The sequence below is a fragment of the Cimex lectularius genome, unplaced genomic scaffold (genome assembly GCF_000648675.2).
Source record: "Cimex lectularius strain Harlan isolate CLEC.00 unplaced genomic scaffold, Clec_2.1 scaffold64, whole genome shotgun sequence".
Lineage (NCBI taxonomy): Eukaryota > Metazoa > Arthropoda > Insecta > Hemiptera > Cimicidae > Cimex > Cimex lectularius.
This window is the reverse complement of record NW_019392702.1, coordinates 1,764,761-1,784,984: the sequence shown is the minus strand read 5'-3', so window position 1 is coordinate 1,784,984 and position 20,224 is coordinate 1,764,761. Positions and strand designations below refer to the sequence as shown.

General features: G+C 33.3%; 3 protein-coding genes across 12 annotated transcripts in view; 1 reads left to right on the top strand and 2 right to left on the bottom strand.

The window, feature by feature from the left end:
* Nucleotides 1-355: 355 nt before the first annotated feature.
* On the bottom strand, nt 356-10,888 carry LOC106672503 (WD and tetratricopeptide repeats protein 1-like). 4 transcript variants are annotated; one of them, XM_014404012.2, is made up of 14 exons: nt 10,357-10,886; nt 10,157-10,287; nt 9,975-10,086; nt 6,436-6,819; nt 6,294-6,372; nt 6,052-6,225; nt 5,751-5,866; nt 5,557-5,684; nt 5,138-5,218; nt 4,023-4,168; nt 3,812-3,965; nt 3,559-3,751; nt 1,447-1,585; nt 356-613 (listed from the first exon to the last, which is right to left on the bottom strand). In XM_014404012.2, exons 1-14 carry the CDS (start codon nt 10,405-10,407, stop codon nt 588-590), a joined length of 1,914 nt encoding a protein of 637 aa, XP_014259498.1. In that variant the 5' UTR covers nt 10,408-10,886; the 3' UTR covers nt 356-587. The 4 variants fall into 4 exon arrangements, with proteins under 4 accessions (XP_014259498.1, XP_024081954.1, XP_024081953.1 ...); XM_024226186.1 differs by lacking the exon at nt 356-613 and having other exon boundaries at nt 1,122-1,585; nt 3,812-3,962; nt 10,357-10,888; XM_024226185.1 differs by lacking the exon at nt 356-613 and having other exon boundaries at nt 1,122-1,585; nt 10,357-10,887.
* A 2,192-nt stretch (nt 10,889-13,080) lies between these two features.
* Nucleotides 13,081-18,396, bottom strand: LOC106672483 (oxygen-dependent coproporphyrinogen-III oxidase). Of its 2 annotated transcripts, none has more exons than XM_014403952.2 (8): nt 18,309-18,396; nt 14,472-14,658; nt 14,216-14,412; nt 14,007-14,151; nt 13,780-13,942; nt 13,599-13,718; nt 13,367-13,536; nt 13,081-13,304 (listed from the first exon to the last, which is right to left on the bottom strand). In XM_014403952.2, the coding sequence occupies exons 2-8, from the start codon at nt 14,595-14,597 to the stop codon at nt 13,200-13,202; spliced, it is 1,026 nt and encodes a 341-aa protein (XP_014259438.1). In that variant the 5' UTR covers nt 14,598-14,658; nt 18,309-18,396; the 3' UTR covers nt 13,081-13,199. The 2 variants fall into 2 exon arrangements, with proteins under 2 accessions (XP_014259438.1, XP_014259436.1); XM_014403950.2 differs by lacking the exon at nt 18,309-18,396 and adding an exon at nt 17,761-18,060.
* Nucleotides 18,247-20,224, top strand: part of LOC106672482 (syntaxin-binding protein 5) — a 160,470-nt gene continuing 158,492 nt past the window's right edge. For all 6 annotated transcript variants that reach the window (XR_002910125.1, XR_002910124.1, XM_014403949.2 and 3 more), the window contains exon 1: nt 18,247-18,414. Coding sequence is in view for 4 of the 6 variants with exons in the window: in XM_014403949.2 (XP_014259435.1) it covers nt 18,295-18,414 (120 nt within the window). In the remaining 2 variants the exon portion in view is untranslated. The remainder of the gene's footprint in view (nt 18,415-20,224) is intronic.

Here is a 20,224-nt window from a genome sequence, read left to right as displayed (position 1 = left end):
AGGGTGTTTTTAAAAAACATTATTTAATTTGTAATATTTTTATTAAAAATAAATTTGTATACTTCTAAAAAAAGTCTCTTTGATTGAGGTACAATGTTCTATTTTAGACAACTCAATGTTTTTCAACTAGGAATATCATTCAAAGGTCACATGAAGGATGAACAACAAACATCCTTAACTGAATTTGATCAATTGGTTCTTTTACTGTGTTAAAGATGCCCATATCCCCGGATATAAACTTTTTTTTTTCTTTTTCCCGGGGAGATTCCCATCAAAAGTACCAACCTTCAACAGCTGAGTGATGGAAATGTTCTCGTTTTTCCACAAGATCAAGAAGACTTTCATGAATTTTTCCAGGCCTGTAGAGGCTAGTTGTAGTCGTTGTTGGAACAGTTGTCATCGGTGCGGTCGTTTCCTTTATAACAACTAGGTATCTATTTTTCAAATTGTTCTTTTGAGAGAGGCCAAGCGTTTCTTTTGAAGGTTCTTTCTGTCCTTTTCCCTTCAGAAAAATTTCCCAAAAATCTTCTTTCGGCACAACCATATTCATGTTATCTTCATATGAAATCACATTATCCGCACCAATTTCACACAAAATCGTGCTGAATAGAATCTTCAAAAAGAAAAAAAGAAAAAAAGAAAAATAAATAAACATAAGGTTTGCTATATGAAGCACTTAAAAAAATCCGATAACAAAAATTATTATTTGATTATTATTGTTTGATATATATATACACACACACATATACAGATAGAATGTTTATATATTTATATATGTAAATATATGTGTACATATATATATGCACATAAACATAAATTGAAGCATATTATGTACAACCACATTAAAACTCACCAAGAGTAAAGGAGACATTATTTTGTGTCAGTTATCACAAATTGGATTAAAAGAGCCTTGGGTTGGCCTACTGAAATAAGTGCCTACATAGATTGTGGTTCACCTTGCAACCAGTAAGGAAGTTTCAACTTCCTTATTGCCTTCTCCTCTACCAATTCTTAATAAATAAAACCACCCAATCCAGAAACTCCACCCAAAAATTTCTAATGTAAATTCAAAATAATAAAACATAGCAGAATTAAAAAAAAAAAAAAAAAAAAAAACGCTCTGAATTCATATTTATGATGTTATTCGATATTTAGATAGCTCCTAGTTAATTGTTATTTTTCCTCTCATATTTACACTTTGCAATTTCCATTTTACAATAGATTTAATTTAAAATACATATTGTCAAGTTTCTGCTGACATCGAGACTGAGTAAAAAGCGACAAATTTAAAACTTTCAGTGGATTAAAACAAAAATAAAACGACCTTATTGGTAACAAAAATAAAGACAGACATAAAGAAAACAAAAGGAAACAAAAATGAATGAATAAAAATGAGATAAACTTTTTGATATGACAGCTAACTCGTTCTGCAATTATATGTCACACCTCCTTCTGTTTCTTCATTGGGTCTCACAAGTCCCACACTCATCAAGACAACATCAAAAGGGTCTGCTTTCATCCTTCGTTGATTTGTTAAGGCGACTTCGTCTTTCTCCTTAACTTCAAGATCATTTTCGTGGCCATCCTGAAAAAAAAAATCTTTCTGGATCTACTTTCAGAGTAATGCATAATTTTAATAATTATTATAATAAAATAGGCAGCTGGTCTTTACTTTTAAATTTAATTTTTAATATTCCTTTAAACAGTCAAGAAAAAGTCTCATATTTTGCTGTTTATGTCAAACTAATTTTTTTAATCATTACATTAATTAAAACATACTACATTAAACGAGAGAAAATTCATGAGTTTTTAATAAAAATTATTTAATTATGATGGTTGGAAAGAAAATTCACCAAAACACTAGAATATCATTTAGTGTTTTTTTTTTAAATTAACTAACAATTTATTACCAAGTTTTGTTCTTAATAACATGTATTACTTCCTCTGGCCTCGTGGAGAGCCTTATGTCTCGTCTCCTTGGCATCAAATAAATAAGCGATTGGATTTTGTCTTGTGAAACAATCCCATTCTTCAACAAGAGCAGTTTGAAGCTGTTGAATGCTGGATGCAGGGGTGAATGTGGTAACCTGCCTTTTTATCATATCCCATAAGTGTTCTATAGGATTCATTGTAGTAATCCTCCAAGTAATGTGTGACAACTTGAGCTACATGTGGTCGAACATTCTCATGCATTAATATGAAATTATCCCAATTAAATGGAGTGAATGGGACCACCCCAGAAGCACCTCTTCAATATATCTTAATGCAGTCAAAGATCCATTCTGTATGACAATCAGTTAGGTATGGGAATGGACAGTGATTCCACCCTACACATACTGTCTTTGAAAAGGCTTGTTCACACGCACAGAATATGAAGAAAAGTGTTCTCCACATACGGTCCCCCCGGTCATTTGAGTGCCACAAACCAACCCGTGAAGAGGACACTCCTTGTTCACCCATTGTTCAAGTGTCCAAGCGAGATGCTGATTTGCGAATAGTCATCTTTCTGCTCGATGCCTCTCTAATAGTAGAAAACCTGATCCAGACCAGGCTATTCTCACAAAGCCTTTTGATGACTTTTATAGCTCACCTTTACATTAATGACCATTTGGAGTTGACTAGCTGTTAAAGTAAGAACAACAAAATGATCATCTCTAGCCATCATACATTGTGATCGAATCACTACCTTCTCTTTGATCACTTGTGGATGGTAGAGCACGGCACACCCAGGACTTTGGCTATGTAATGGATGTTATGTCCATCATTGGCCAAAACATCTCCCCGGACCAGATCTTCTCAACTTAAAATGATTTTAAGAAAAAAAATTTTGTTTACCAAAATGTATTGTTTCAACAAAGAAAATAATTTAATAAACCAATTAACACACTCGACAAGTTGGCTTTGGGAAGGATGAAATGGAAATAATTTTCTTTATTTTTAATCTAAAGAGTGTAAAAGGATTAGTATCACACTATGAAGGTAAACAACAAGTTTTTTTTTCGATGGGCTTCCGACATCTAGATCATTTCTATTTACACTTTCAAACACTACATTCATACAAATAAATACATTAATACACATAAATACATCCATACAATACACTCATTCCATTTGGTTGGTGGAGTACTTGATATTCCTCCACCGACCTATACTCAAACTAATCTAGATTGGGGTTGATGGAGTACTTTTATAAATATTCCGCCATCGACCCCGAACACACACTCATACGTTCTCAACGTTCGAGGGGCGATGATGATGTTATATTTCACCCTCACCCTTCGCTATTCATGCTAATAAATACATGCACTCAGACAAAACAACAAGTTATAAATGTTAATGTGTTTTGTATTTATGTTTTAAGTCAACTATTAATTTCTTTTGTCTTTGAGTGTATAGACAAGGTATCCAAATAAAATAAATATCTGTACATCATAATTACTATTACTAAGTCACAGTCCCTTATTATAAACTGATACATCTAGATATTCCCATTTTCCTACATTTTTATCGAGATTATATTCAATGTTTAAACATTTCTCTTATTATTAATTGACTAACCTGAGGTCTTGGACTCCACAATCTCACGACATGTTCTATACCAGAAGTAGCTAATAAACAGTATGTTGGATGAGGCTGAAGACAATTGACTATAGAAGAGTCTCCTTTGAGTATCCTAATGTTATTTGTTGTTTTTCTATCCCATATAAATATGGAGCCATCATCAGAACCGGCCACAATGAACTGGCCATCACTGAAATCAAAATTAATTTTTTCAAGGTTTCACACCACATTGTGCTTCTGCGGTTTGTACCTTCCAAAAAAGTTGGCTTCTTTAATATCAGTAGTTGTATTGCAATGGCCATAAAATCTGAGTTGGTAATCATTTGCCCTTTCCCTCCATTCTAGTTCTTTTTCGCTAATTTCAGCGTAATCGAATTCTCCTGAATCCTTTTCAGAATTTTCTTCTGAAACCAACTTGGTCTGTAAGCAAAACAAGGAGGAAAATTTTAAAATAAACATACCTGATTTAGTTAATTTCGTAGCAATGTCTCTTTCCAGTGCTTGACATGCGACTGTTTTCGCATGGTTCGGGAATCTTTGCTTGAAATTGTTTAGCGATGCTTGTGCTTCAGCATACCAAGCGAGTTCAAAAAGACACCTTGAAAGTCTGAAAAAAAGAAGAAGAATGATATATGGGTTAATACACCTGTTTACACACTATATTACATGCTGATTATCTTTTTATAACCTATAAAATAATACATATATAATTTCCAAAACTGTGAAAGAAAAGGGGGGAATAAAAGTCAATTTGAAACTGTTTCAATTTTTTTTTTAAATAGAAAAAAATTTAGTATCTCCAAATCTCTATTCTAATATTCCAAATTTGGAAATTATTTATTTTTAAATATACAAATAAAAATCTTACATTGTATTACAAAATGAATCCAGGTTAGAAATACTACAGTTTGGTTTGCGAAAAGGTATGTAGAATTTGGTTTGGCTCAAAGACCATTTGGTCTGAAAAAAGATCCAATTGGTGTGGGAATTTGGCTTGGAGAAACTATAATGCAATTGCGAATAGCAGTTTTGGTTTAACAAAAAGCCCATTTGGTTTGGGCAAAGGACAATTTTGTCTGAAAAAGATTAATTTTATTTTGGCAAAAGTAATTTGGATTGATAAGAGAAACCATGGTTTGGAAAAAATTAATGAAATTTGAGAAAAGTACAATTTAGCTTGAAAAAACACCAAGTTTGTTCGGGTAAAGGACAATTTGGTTTGAAAAAAAAAAATCCATTTGGTTTGAACAAAATTGTATCTATTTTGGGCAAGGCAATTTGGTCTGATAAAGGATAAATTTGGTTTAGATAAAGAACAATATTTTGCCTGATAAAAAATTCCTTTGGTACAGGTAAAGGACAGTTTGGTCTGATAAACGATCCATTTGGTTTTAACCTTACAATTTGTTAATGTTGTAAAAACAATTATTATATAGTTTTCTTATATGAATACTACGTGTTTTAGTTATCCTGACCATGGGATCGTGGTCTAATTAAATAACATTTATATTCAAAATTGTACCTGATCTATCTTGTTTAACTTTGTGGTATTACTCATTATTTGAAAATGTCTTACCTAAAAAATGCCTTCACATTGTTAGGATCATAACTAAGCGCAACGATGCAGTCTCGTAATGCAGCATAAGTATCTCCATACCTGAAAATGATTTCAATGTTTAGAAATAGTACATACAATGAGATGAATATTTAACTAATGGCTTGTAATCTATGACAGAATCTTTTCTAAAAAAATATTCAATGTAAACAAAATTAAAATGTTAAACAAATGCTATTCATCAATAAGTTATCGCCAAACAGCTTACTATTTCTGTCTGTACATTTGTCCAAATTCCATCCAATGACAAAAATTATTATGTCTATTATAGTAGTAGTATGTATATTATTTGTGTAACTTATTTAATAGAAAAATCATATTAAGACTGAATTTTAACATTTTAATAAGGTAAAATAATTTATATAAGGAATGTGCATTACCAATCCCTTTTCATATATGCTGCAGCACGATTGGAATAAAACACAGAACTATTTGGATATTCTCCTATAGCTTCGTTATAAACTCTAATTGATCTTGTATACAGTTCCTTTTCAAACAAAGCATTCCCCTACAAAAAGAGTGTGAGTAATTGAATAAACATGAATTTAATATTAATACGTCGCAGCCAACTTACTGCTAATTTTAAAGCGTTTATGTGATCTGGTAGCTGAGGTTTATGCCTTGAAAAAAGAAGTGAACCTTTCGCAGGGGTAAAACCATTACAGTAACCCTTCAGAGGGTCAGATAGTTCTAAAATTAAATACAAATTAATTGTAGTTTTCACTGTGAATTTTTTCATTCCGTACAATTAAACTGTAAACTCACAGAAAATAATTTCTTAATACTTTACAGTTTTGTAAATATGAGAGTTGAGTAATTTTGCGTTTTTTTTTTTTTGTTTTTTTTTAGTTATGGCTAAATGTTTGTTATAATACCTTGATTATCGTTTGTATTTCGAAGCAGAAGACTTCTCGACTTGGCGTTGATATCGAAAAGATAAATATGTTCGTTGCCAAGGTTAACCAATAGATCTTTCCCATTGGGGCCGAATGTCACATATGTTGCACTAAATTCTTTAGCTGTGAAGAATCGCTTGCAGGGAACGTGACCTTTAAAATACATTTTTTTAAAAATAAATGTACAACTGACTAAACAATTAACAATGGTAGTTGTTTACCTGGAACAAAGTATTGAACACATCCAGAAGGGAGATTGTCTTCATTTGGATGTGAGTTGTTCGGGTTGGAACTCGGCTCCTTTAAGGGCAAGTTAAGTTTAGTGACTAGAAATTTTTAATGCCCATTAATTCAAAGACAAACCTTAATTGGTGAAATCATTCGTCTATCATAAATACGAATATATGGATCACTTGCTCCGACAGCGATGAGTTCAGATCTGAGTGGATTGATGGCCAGACATTTAGCCTCGACGTGCTCACCCACATAACTATTAAGATCGATCAGTACATTCTTTTCATTTTTTGAGCAATTGTGCTTGACTCGGAGGTCGAACTGTCGAATTATACCATCTTCTGCAGCACTCCAAAATAGGTCTGGCGAATCTGGTGCAATGGCAAGTCTCTTGATTCTACCCCCGTGGCACAAGCAGACTCGAGTTGTTTCCTTACATACCAAGTTATGGACCCTGACTTCATCATCGCCAGCACCAGTTACAATGATGTCATCGTGATGGTCCGGCATGAACTAAAGAAATATTTTTGTTACATTTTGTTAGATTTCTATCAACACAGGAAAATCTTTTATTCGGAAGAGTTCAAACAAAATTTTTGTCTTCTATTAAAAAATATTTAAAATTATAATAATATGATTAATAACTCAGTTTGGAATTCTTAGCAGCCACAATAGTTAAAGAGTTGGAAAAGTTCAGAGTTTGAATCGTGGTGATAGAGAATTTGAACCTAAAGTATTCCAAATAATTATGACGTCCAAAAAGTGATCAGAAGACCGAAATAAAACTCAGCTTGAAGACGGTTTTGAATGGCAAGCTCAAACTAAAAATTTGAGAAATGCAAAACAGTCACTCTCCACTTTATTCCACAGAAATTTAAGGGAAATAAACATGCAGTTACTCATGCAATACCCCAAACCCTTCCGAGGGATGAAAATATAGACAATAAAAGATACTTTTTGTAAAGCAGGTGAGAAGTACTGAATAAAGGAAGTCTCATCGCAACAGATGATTGAATAAACTCCTTGAAAGTTTAGAAAAGAAATGTCAGTTATAACAGGTGCCTAGTTCAATTGGCACAGCGGACTTTAAGGTCGATGTGCGCGAAAAGAGGAACTTTTCATATGTGAAAAAAACTGTATAATCTATGAACTAAAACTGAGAAAATTGTGAGATTTCTTGAATATGCCTGGTGATGAATTTGGATGTTGATCATTTCCGATCATCTCATTGACCTAACACTATAGCCAAAATATGACTGCAAGACCAAAACAGTGAGGACGGGCAGACAAAAATAAGCAGAAACAACCAAGGTGCAAAAATGAAAGAACTAAAAATTCACCAATAGCAATATTTCCACCTGTATTCAGGCCTGTATCATTTGTTGTAAAATATGACTGACTATCCTAAATCAATTCCTTAGAAAAAAATGGCAAACATTCAACACAAAACCATTATTATAGGATTGCAATATCTACTATAACTTGAAAATTGAACTAATATGACCTAGGCCTTTGATTGATGATGATTACAGGGGTTAATATCATATTTTGCCTTCGTCTGACTGCAGAGTCTTGTCAAGAAAAAAATAATGAATTTCCAAGATAAGAGTCAAATTAAAATTAAGGTTCTCTTCCTACTACCTCCGAGGCATTCTGTAATTTCTTTCCTTACAAATCTTGCCAAGAGATTCTTGAATTGATTTCACACTAGCCCTTCTCTTCTAACATGAATGAAAAGATTTTATTCTAGTATGAATTCTGATCCTACAGAAGCCATGGAAGGATCTGCCAATGGCAGGGTTGATCAGATCATGGAGATGGTGACTGATCAGTATAAGGATCCTGGGATCGAATTCAGACCAGGGATCGTATGACCTCTGCTGTTGGGAATCCCTACAAAAAAATCTTTCAGTGGTCTTGCAAGAGGATCTGCCTTTTCATTACCCTCAACCTCTGCATACCTAGGACCAAATAGATTTTATCATGCCTAACTTATTTATTTTTGCAATTCGGAACTATCTTTGAGCTGATGATTTTAATGTCAAGACTTGGCAAGTCATTTATTGTATTCTTTGTTCAAACTGATTAAGTGCAACTTTCCATTGCATTGACTTCAGCTTGCATCGTTAAAAGTGAGCATGATATACAGTGCATAAATAATTTAAGGTCACCCATTTGATTTGAATGGAGTTCCTGTAAGATAATTCCCATGGTTTCTTCAATTTCACCATATCCTCTTTTCTAATGGTTGATTTTATGAAATTTTACCCTGACAAAAAGGTTCAAGTGCAGTCTAATAGCTCTTTTTTTACAAGGTCATCTGCTTTTTTGTTTCCCACAACTCTTGCTGGAACCCAGTTTTGACCCATCTTCAAGCTGACAAAGTTCTACTTCAGTGCTCTGATGGCTGCTGGCTGCTTGGCCACTGCAGTACTCTATGCCACTGTTTTTTTTATACCCTGTATAGATTGAATTAAGAACATTTCTTAACTGCATAGTCTTCAGCAAGAAATATATACCTAGATATTAGAGGTGATCATGGTATGCAGCGCATAAATAATTTCATTTTGCCCAGATTCTTTAAAATTGCATTGGATTTTATGTAGGACATGTAGTGCAGTCCACATTATGTGATGGTATAGGTTGAAGTCCCCGATGATTCATTTTCTGCAGTACGGAACAAAGCCAAAGGAGCCAGAAAACTCCATATTGACAGAGTCTTCTCCTGCTTCCTATGATGCATTCTATAATTTATTTTCTAGAACGGTTTGTGTCCAATGAGAGATTTTCATTGTTTTGCCATTGCTTCACTTCTATGATCCAGTACACTGATAGTATCAATTCCAATCCCACAGAAGGGTTCAGGATCAGTGGTAAGGGGCGCCAGTGGCCCAATTGTTACAAAGTTGACATTTAGGACTCATCACTTTCAACTCAGCAGCCCCCAATTTGAACCCAACATAACTACAAATGTCTGTTTTATCAAAAACACCAGCATCCCGGGGGTTGGCTGATATGACCTGTACTGTTGCAATGGACTTCATTTTGAAAGAGGTGCTCTCATGTTGGGTGTGATTATGTTGCACAGTGCATATAAATTAAGACCTAATGGTCATGAATTGAATCCAAGAGATCTCACTGAATGATTGATAATGATTACAGGAGTTTATGTAATAGATAGACAGATTTTCCTCTGCCCCTTATAACCCTTTGCGTCTGTAAGATAAAGACAAATTGTGATTCAGTCTTTCATGATGCATTCTGAAATGTCTTCCTTATAATTGCTTGTGCCCAGTGAGATTCCCATAGTTTGTCATCTGACTCTTCTCTTCTACGATGAAGTATATAGATTGTATCAATACTGATGACACAGAAGAGTTCAGGATCTGTCAGTGGTCAATAGCCAGAATGGTTGACTCATCACTGTAGGCCCATGTTTGAATCTCAGCATCTCTGAATTAGAATCTAACGTACTTACAAACGACCTTTTTATTAAAAATACCAGCCCCCCCCCAGGGATTGATATGTTGTATGGACTTTAGCTTGAAATATATACCTAGACATAAGGTGTGATTATGATGTACAGTGCATATAAATTAAGACATTGACTTAATTGTCATGATCATGTAAGACATCCCGTACGAAAGACAACGAAACGCGGCTCTCACCTTAACGGAAAATATGTTGCCATGGTGTCCCGTTGAGAACTTCTGCTCACACTTGTACAAGAAAGGGTCCCAAATGATGACATGGAAGTCGTCCGAGGCAGAGGCCAGTTTTCTACAGAACGGAAGGTCGAACTCATAAATCCCTTGGAAGTGGGTTTAGACGAGTTAAGAATCGAGCTTACCTTCCTTTGGAATCCCATTCGAGGCAGTTGACACAGCCTGTATGCCCATGGAGTTCCTTTTCCAGCCCGAGACGGGCCACAAGGCTGCTCGTAACGTGAAGACGTTTTTGTAAAGGGCGACATAGAGTTGACTACAAAAAGAAAAAATATTAAACAATAAAAACCGTTCCAATGGGGAAAACATTAAAATCCGTACGTACATCGTATTCCCTTTGGGTTATCAGTTTAGTCACTGAGTTTACTCGTGGCATATTAAACGTTTATTTTGACACCATGCTAGTATATTTAATTTCCGTTGTTGTACAAAGGCACTTAAATTTAAATTGGCTACTCTCTTCGAACCGGAATAAAAATAAGTAATAATAAAAAAAACAACTTTACACTCTTTGTTTATATTATCTACAATAGGTATGATTTAACATTGTGAAAATATCTGAATCCTAACATCTGAAATTCGTCCAATGGTTGAAAATGAATTGTGCTCCTACTGACTTCGTGTTAAATGCTAGATTTTAAAATAATGTCAAAGAATAAGAAATAATTTAAGTCTACTGTGACAGATGCAATTAAGTGCATTTGTCAGGTAATGGATCGGTGATCAGCTGACAGGACTCCTGTCAAAAGAATTCATCTGACAACGACAAATGGACGAGTTCACACTTAAAAAACGTTCTTTCTACAAAATGGGTTTTATTTGTGACGAGACGTATTTAAGACAAACGCAAATACCGAATGGACGATTATTATTTTACACAGATTTCGAGATAATTTCATCCTCTGAAATCGATTCGTCGGCAGAACTTAAAAACCGGGAAATCAAAATTTTAATTTCAATATTAGAAATATAGACAATTTTTTCAATCACGAACACTCTGGATATAAGTATGGACTTGAAGGAGAAAGCAAATTCAGTTGTTACTGCATATTTTTCGAAGTATTTTAAGGTCATCATCAGGTTAAAACAATTTTAAATATGCCTACAGATTGACTTATTAAAATGTTTTACAGGTGATCTCAAATTTCCTTGAAGACTTACTCTTCAGTCAATCTGAAAAAATATTTAAGATTAAGGCTTTTAGTTGAGATAAAAAAGTGTCACGAGTGGGATTCAAACCCATGACCTTCGGCTAGATACGCCGTTGCTCTACCACTTGAGCTATCATGACTTCTAGTCCACAAAGTCACGATAGCTCAAGTGGTAGAGCAGCAGCGTATCTAGCCAAATGTCATGGGTTCGATTCCCGCTCGGGACACTGACTTTTTTATCTCAACTAAAAACCTTAATTAATTGAAAGCTATTAATTGGTCAAGTGGACCACGAAAACTAGTGAATATTTAAGATTGTTTTGTCCTGATGATGACCTTAAAATATGTCGAAAACTTGGCAGTACCAACTGAATTTGCTTTCTTCAAGACCATACCTTGAACCAGGGTTCGCAAAATTTTAATGCAAATACAAATAGCTATTATATAGGGAAAACTATTTACATGTTAAATGTCTATAATAAATTTCTTTTGCATAATTTGTTCATTAGTAGTTGTTTTTCATCACAGAAAGCCCTATTGAAAGAAGTCTATTGCTATCAGACTTTTTCTTGAACTTTACATCCCCAGCTTTCATAGCTATGCAGTCCATACATCTATTTTTATTTTGTTATTTTTCTTCCTTTCCTGGCTTCCTTCTTATAAAGTAGCATCTGTCTGGTCTCTGGGCCTTTACAGACTAGTAAAGAATAAACAATTATCAGCTGTTGATTTTTCAAGATATTGCTTGCAGAAAGTTATTTTGATATCAAATGTATCTAGTTATTTTTTGAGATTCCCTCTTGGGCAATGGACTTGTGAAAATAATTATAATATATGTTTTATGGAATTAATCCAATTTATAAAAATGTTTAAATACAGAAATATACACTACATAAAACATAATAATATAAAAAGCAAAACTAAGAAAACAACTTCAACTATTAAACAATATGTAAAGGAGTTTTGTGTAAACTTTATATTATATTTAAATATAAATTATATTCAGTTAAAATGTTAAGTAGAAATGATATAAGTTAAATGTTTAGGGGCGTTGATGGCCACAATGGTTTAAGCATTGACACAGTGGTCATAGCCGTAAGGGTGAAGGTCCCAGGTAATCCAGCAGCCCTGCATTAGAACCAGACATACAATTTTTTTTTTCAAAAATATTGGGACCCGAAGGTTCATATAACTTTGTAGTTGAAATACCCTCGTAAAAAAAGAGTTAAATATGGAAATATCTAAATGTACATACATGTACAGAAGTGCAAGTTAAATAAATTATATGAACTATTGTTATAAAAATTATGAAAATATACAAAATAATTTAAGATTTAACATATCTGCAAACTTTACTGTAAAATGAAGAAAAAGAACAATTGAAAATAATAAGATATCGAAAGTTATTAGCTGAACTAATCGTACTGTCAATAGCATTTTTACTATAGTTTGTAGAATGGCATAAATTTTTTAAATCGTCAGCAAAGAGAAGAGTAGTTGAGTACTTTAGAATGGAAATAGGTTGTACATGAAAATATTAAATAAGATCGGAGAAAGATGAGCCCCTTGGGGAACACCAGAAGAAGCCTTTTTTATTAAAGATTAATTGCTCTCTATTATAATAATTTTGGGGGTTTCCAATAGTTTTGGTCTGGTCATGCCCATTTGGCTTCTCGTTATTTTCACTGCGACAGACTTCACTTCCAAGAGCTGACCCAGTTAGAATATATGTTATGTTAAGGTTAAAAGGAGTCTCTTTAAGACCTTATGCACCACAACCAATATTGGCCTATCTGTAGAACAACCATTATATTTAGTATTATTAAAAAAGAGTTTAGAAAGAAAATTCCAAAATTGGTTTCACAATGAATAAAAGGCAGAGAGTAAATCGCATGATATATCTAATTTTTAATTTAATTTTAACAAAGTTTAAAACATACACATTTCATATTGTATTATTTACATTAAAAAACAGGTCAAGAGAAAAGACACACTGTTACTGACACCATAATTGATTTCATATTTGTTTTTCAGTTTTAAGCCAGTCTTTTGGATTTTTCAACACTTCCATTAGTTTCGCCTCTTCAGACCCCTCCTTTGGGTTGTGCATGTATGCCCAATTCTGAAATTTAATATTGAATTAATACAATGCTGGGAATGAAAAAATGTTACTTATAGACTGACAGCAGTTGAAGGAAGGGACATCAAAATCGACTCGTATCTTGCACCGGGTGTGTAAAGTCCAAATTTGGTCCCTCTATCGTAAATGAGATTGAATTCAACATATCGACCTCTTCTCAACAATTGCCAATTTCTTTCAAAGTAGCCATAAGCTTCTTCTTTATGTTTTTTCACTAAAATATTATATAAACATTAATTTCATCAAGGTTTCATCAGTGATATATGTAATATTTACGCAATGGAATATATGATGGAATTACTGAATGCGCACAGGATTTGACAAATTCAAATGCTTTATCTTGTGATGGGCTGTCCAGATCGTCGAAAAATATTCCACCGATTCCCCTTTTCTCCCCTTTAAATTTCATCGATAAAATGTGGGCGTTTTTTGTGATTATCTGAGCAGAGTTAGTTACCTCTATGAGTAATTGTGAAATAATCATCACACCATTTTTTGAATTTGGGGTAATAACTTCTGTCATGCTGATCACAGGCGGATTTAAGGGTCGAATGAAAATGCTTCGCATCGTCTTCATTGAGATAATAAGGTGTTAAATCAGTACCACCCCCGAACCACCACTTTCAATAGATTTGTTTTAAATTAAAATATCGGATTTCAAAATAATTACATTTTTAATATTACTTGTTTGTTCCCTTTAGAATCTGATACTTCAAAATATCGATAGTTGAAATGCACCGTAGGGACCATCGGATTTCTAGGGTGAATGACAGCACTCACACCTGCAGCAAAGAATGGCAATTTCTCTTCACCACCAAAATCTTTACCTCTTCAATGAAAAATAAATAGTTATTATAATAAAAAAATAAATAAATAAATCTGTCTCAAGAAACCTTGATTTCATTTGTCTTATAGCCTCTGGGGGTAGTAAACCGGTAACAACTGAAATGTTGACTCCGGCTTTTTCTAATACATGTCCGTCTTGCAGGACACAAGTGATCCCTCCACCACCTTCTTTTCTTGTCCACCTGTCGACTATGAATTTGTAATCTGGATCTTCTTCGGCTTCCAAAGCTTTACAAAGATCATTCTGTAAACATTCAGAGCTTTACATATTTCTAGTACATACTATTACTAATAGTATATTACTTGAATTTGCATAATTAATAGTTCCATTTTTGTTCTCATATCATTCTTCGTGGCATTCAGTGTCTCTACACTTGTGATTGGCTCTGCCATAAACCTACTGACATCAATAAACGGCTTTGCCTTCATTTCAGCTTTGTCAGAAAATGCATACCCAATCACAACTGCTCCTATGGCACATCCTGTATACCTGTGTTACAAAAAAACACGAATAAATAACATAATTATAGTAATGCTCAATTTGTGGGAAATTTGAAATTAAAAATTTGACGTGCAAATGATTGAAATTGAACCAAGAGTATTTATTCAGTGAAAAATTATTTAATAAATACTCATTATTGCATTAATATGTAATAAGATTACGTTATATTTTTAAAGTTATAAGTGACTACCATCGTCAATTTTTTTTAACCATTATTAAATTAAATTATGGATTTAACCATTATTTCAATGTTCATTCAATTTTTCCAACATGATTTCCATATTTGGGCAATATTCTATTAATTTTTTATATTCTCACTTTTATGGTTTTAAGGAACTTAAAAACCCCATTGAATTGAAAATTTTTTTTTATCAACAGCTATCACTAGTATTTAGTACAAGATATAGTTGTCAGATCAGTGCTGATAATGGCTGTATAGATGATTTCCTTTTCTTCTTTGTATTTTGTACAATTTCTTATTGTGCAGTTTAAATTTTGTAGGTTCCACATGTTTCAAATAGTGATGATGGCTCTTTCTCTACCCAACGTTGAGCATAGTCATCATCAAATGGTGTATGACCTTGGTCAATTAAAACATATTTGGGTTTTAAGGTCGACAGACAGATTGACCTCATATCTGATATTGGTATTGGTATGACCAGAGGAGTGTCATATATCCTGCTTGTTGATTTCTTCAGTTAAACTTAAAATTTGTCATATTAAAGATCATACTCAGAATGTCAGTGCATATTACCATGGATTAAACATTTTAGCATATTTTGCTACCTACTTAATAGCATTTAATTCACCCAAAAATTCCGTTAATTGAACAGAAAGATCATATTTTTCCTGGCCATTAAGCTTAGGGTGGTAAAAAGCACAATCAACTTTAGGGTTTATTAATGAATCTTCTAAAAATGCGCATTAGGAAATAATGTATCAGCTAGGTATTTTTGATTTTTTATGTTTGAAGACCCAACACAATTATTTAAATTTGTTGTGTTAAAGTTGTGGTGGAAAACTGGAGCTTGGAAAAATTTGCCGTGAAGTAAGGTCATCAGTTTCAACCAAGAAGTTTTGATTTGATGCTATGTAAAAGCATCAACTATTAGCAGTGTTTTCTTTCTTTATGCAGTATTTATAAGTAAGGATTTTACGAGCTAGGCACAATTTTGTAAATTTTGGATTGAATTGCTGCTTTTCCCATAGATGATAACATTTTTGCTATTAATATACAAATTAAAATTTAAGTAATAAAATTTTAATCATCCAATCGGTAGGAAATAAAAAAACTTTAATTTAGACTACAAATAAAAAAAAATAAAGTAAGCAGTGGTTAAGGTGCATCAATTTTAATAACAAATTTCTGTTCTTATGCATATAAAAACAAAGAAAAAGGAAAATTTGATTATTGTAATTTTAAACATCCTGTTTATATTAAGTAAACAGTGCTTAAGTATCTGTTTATAAATTTTTATCTGAAATCACTGTTGGTATGTAGATAAAAAAATTTAATTAATGAAATTTTAAACGTCCTACTGTTGAGGAGGAAAATGTTTTGAGGTCTTTTTTTAAAATAATCATTCCTTCTTATTTTTCGTTCTTAAATTTGTCCCAAAAAAACATCTTTTTATAAATTTTTATCACAAATATTTGTTGTTATACAGTAAAAAATTAAGAAAAATAAAAATAAAATCATAGAAATTTTAAACAACCAAGAGACTGGGACGAAAATGTTTTAAGAGTTTTGTAATTTATTTTCTTACTTTTTAAATTTAGCCTACAAATAAAGGTACAAAAAAAAGTAAGCAGTGCTTAAGGAACTGATTTGTGATAAAAAATGTTTATATATTTTTATCACAAATCGTTATTGTTATGCAGATCAAAAATAATAAAAAGGGAAATGTTATTCTAGAAATTTTAAACATCCATTAGGCTGGGAATAAAAATATTTTAAGGGTTTTTGTTATTTTTTTTTTATCAGACTTCTGTACTCCTTAAAAAAATCTGTTTATAAATTTTTATCACAAATATTTGTTGTTATACAGTAAAAATTAAGAAAAAGAAAAATAAAATTTCAGAAATTTTAAACAATGAAGAGACGGACGAAAATGTTTTAAGAGTCTTGTAATTTATTTAATCACTCTTTCTTACTTCTTAAATTTAGCCTACAAATAGAGATATAAAAAATAAATAAAAAACAAGTAAGCAGTGAAGAACTGATTTGTGATAAAAATTTTTTATATGTTTTTATCACAAATCTTTATTGTTATGCAGATAAAAATTAATAAAAAGGGAAATGCTATTACTTAAATTTTAAACATCCATTAGGCTGGGAATAAAAATGTTTTAAGGGTTTTTGTTATTTTTTATCATTCTTCTTTACCCCTTAAATTTAGACTCCAAAAACAAAACAAAAAACAAGTAAGCAGTGTTTAAGTATCTGTTCATAAATTTTTATCATAAATCGTCGTTGTTATGCACATAAAAATATACAAATTAAGAAATAGGAAAATGTAATAATAGAAATTTTAAACATCCAACAGGCTGGGAATGAAAATATAATAAGGGCTTTTTATTATTCTTCCTTACTTTTTAAATTTAGCCTGCAAAAAAAAATATTAAAAAAAATAAATAAAAAACAAGCAAGCAGTGCTTAAGTATCTGTTTATACATTTTTATCACTAATCTTTAATGTTATGCAGACAAATTAAGAAAACATAATTACAGGAATAATTACACTTAAATGTAATTATAAAAAAAAATAATTTAATTCGGCTGGGAAGGAAAATGAATGTTAAAATATTTGTCTTATAATAAAAAAAATCATAAATCGTTTCTTCTGTGTAAACAAAAATAATTGGAACGATGGATCTGGTGGTTTTTATCATAATTAATTATTCTGAGGTTGAGTTTCCCTGGTTAGCCGGTTCGCGACCTGCTGTCAAACCACGACGAAACCTACCGTTACGAATCATCTGTCGATTGACGAAGCTGTCCAGTTTTGTGTCGGGACAAACCCTTCAATAAATTATCGAAAAAAGAATCTTTTCAAAAAAAACGCAGACTTTGTGAAAAATCGAGTGTTACCTCAAAGCCTTGCGTTTTGTTGAGGCTGGGAGGACGTGCCTGACCAGGCCGAGAAGACTCGTCGATCGGAATAGCATTTTAAAACAGGGCCACAGATCGAAAAATCGTCGAATTTGGATTTGGACTGGCGCGTCGTGTTCGTGGCCGACCAAAATCGGTTGCGACGTGTCCCCTGTCGAACTTAACGATGAGCCCGTTTACTAGTGAGCTCTACGGCAGCGCCTGGAAACAGGCCGAGTGAAAAGAAGACCACTGTCATTCCAGCTGTTTGCACGAGCGTAGCAAGTTATTGATCAACAGTTTTTAGAGACAGTCAAAGGCACTCCTCTCGGAAGCAGAGTCGGGGGGATAAATTAATCGTAAAAGGGCCGACAGCGGGTTCGGAAAAGGTCGTCAATCCAAATTCGGCGAGAGTTCCCGTTCGGGCAGTGGTACCTGTTGTGCTTAGTATGTTGGAGAATCCGTTCTCCTCATCGCCGATCTGTTGACCCTGAGGAAACGAGGATTTGAATGGATCTCGAGTCAACGTAAACCATGAAGAAGTTCACCTTCAAAGGCGTCTTGGACGGGCTCAGGTCCTCCGTGTCCCAGCAGCCCCGAAACGACCAGGAGATCGTCGAGACCCTCAGGCCGGAGAATTTTCAAGTCGCCAAGGTAAATCAACCTCTCATCCAGTACGACGGAAAATAAAAGCTGAATATTTTAAGAATTACTTGGGATTAGGCTATCGACTCGGTTTGGGAGCAGTACGATTTATCAGCTCTGTGATAAGTTATCAGGCTATCACCGCCTACTCTCTCTCCAACTCTTGTGTATGTTGTCAGCTCGCCTCTCACTGATCGCAATGCACCAATGCTCGTTTTAACTATTATTTTAACACAATAGTTTTATCCCAAGAAAAAAAAAATTAAAACAATTCAACCGACATATATTTTACCTCCAAAATGACAAAATAAAAAATTAAACAGTATATAATAACAGAATAATATTTGCAAAACTATGCTCGTTTTACGCTTGTTCAGAAGGGCGAACTCCAGCTCGCTAGAGTCTACCAACTCGACAACACAGCAATAACTAACTCTAGATATTTTTATATTCAAATTTTTACAAACTTTATCTAATCTCTAACATAAAATGCTTTGATTCAGATATTCTAATTTAAAAAAAATCAAATGTGATTCATTAATTGGTCCCATTTGTACGGAAGCTAGATGCGAGGACGTCGACAATCGCCGTCTTTTTTAAAATAATGACGCAGGATTTTCGCAAAATTCGTGCTTAAATTGACATGGTGATCGTGTCGTATGTGCCATACTCTCGATCGCTACTTTTTTTTTTTTCTTTTTTTTTTTAATCGCCGCCCATTGCACGATCGAACCGAAATAGTAATTATTTCCAATTCAAAAAGGCCCTTTTCATTACGATTTGGCGAGCTGTTCGCGGATTTAAGGACGTTTTCATCGTTTTCAGATCGAGCCTATTATCATTTGAATTGCTAATACCGAGGTCTTAGCTAACCTAATAGGCTAACAAACCAAGTGGCCGAAATTCGTCTTGATATTTATACGGCCCGAGGTCTTTCATACGAGTCTCACAAATTTTCATCTTGTCCAATTTCGCTGGGATGAGCCTGAAAGGCTTTTAATACCAAACAGATTTAGCCCTTATTCTCTAACGAAGCTGGTGGAATTTCTAGCTCTACGCTTTTAACACACAATAGGATATTAATAAATATTCTTTAAATAAGCTACTGAAGCTTCTAGCTTTATGCTTTTAATTCATAACAGGCTTTCAATCCATATTCTCGAAATAAGCTATTGAAGCTTCTAGCTTTATGCTTTTAACACACAACAGGATTTCACCCTTCCTTGTCTGACGAAACTATTGGAACTTCTATCCTGTTCATTTAAACATTCTGATAATAAGAACTATTTAAACATTCTGATAATAAGAACTACTGTTAACCTCTAGCCCTAAAAACTTAAAAGCTTTTCAACACATATTCTCTAAAAAAGTTACTTAAGTTTATTCCCATATTCTCTAATGGAGCTACTGAAGTTTCCATACCAATAAATTTTATACGAAACAGGCTTAGCACTTCTGGTTTTATGCTTTTAAAACACAACAGGTTTTCAACCCTTATTCTCCAAAAAAGCTACTGAAGTTCATTTCCATACTCTCTAACGGAGCTACTGAAGCTTCAATCCCAATAAATTATAATACGAAAAAGGCTTAGCGCTTCTAGGACTTTTAGAAGCTTTTAAAAAAGCCAACAGGTTTTCAACCCATATTCTCAAACGAAGCTTCTGCAGATTCTAGCTTTATGCTTTTAACGCACAAAGGATTTCACCCTTCCTTGTCTGACGAAACTATTGGAACTTCTATCATGTTCATTTAAACTTTCTGAAGAACTACGGTTAACTTCTATCCCTAAAGGCTTGTAAGGTTTTCAACCCATATTCTC

Excerpts from the sequence above, each read along its gene's own strand:
- LOC106672503 (XM_024226184.1), bottom strand. The coding sequence starts at position 10,407 with ATGCCACGAGTAAACTCAGTGACTAAACTGATAACCCAAAGGGAATAC. Across the intron at positions 5,685-5,750 it reads TAAACGCTTTAAAATTAGCA|GGGAATGCTTTGTTTGAAAA; the intron begins GTAAGTTGGCTG and ends CTCTTTTTGTAG. Across the intron at positions 3,752-3,811 it reads GAAGCCAACTTTTTTGGAAG|TGATGGCCAGTTCATTGTGG; the intron begins GTACAAACCGCA and ends TTTTGATTTCAG.
- LOC106672483 (XM_014403950.2), bottom strand. The coding sequence starts at position 17,837 with ATGCTATTCCGATCGACGAGTCTTCTCGGCCTGGTCAGGCACGTCCTC. Across the intron at positions 14,659-17,760 it reads ACAAAACGCAAGGCTTTGAG|GTATACAGGATGTGCCATAG; the intron begins GTAACACTCGAT and ends TTTGTAACACAG. Across the intron at positions 13,305-13,366 it reads TGTCCCTTCCTTCAACTGCT|AATTGGGCATACATGCACAA; the intron begins GTCAGTCTATAA and ends ATTAAATTTCAG.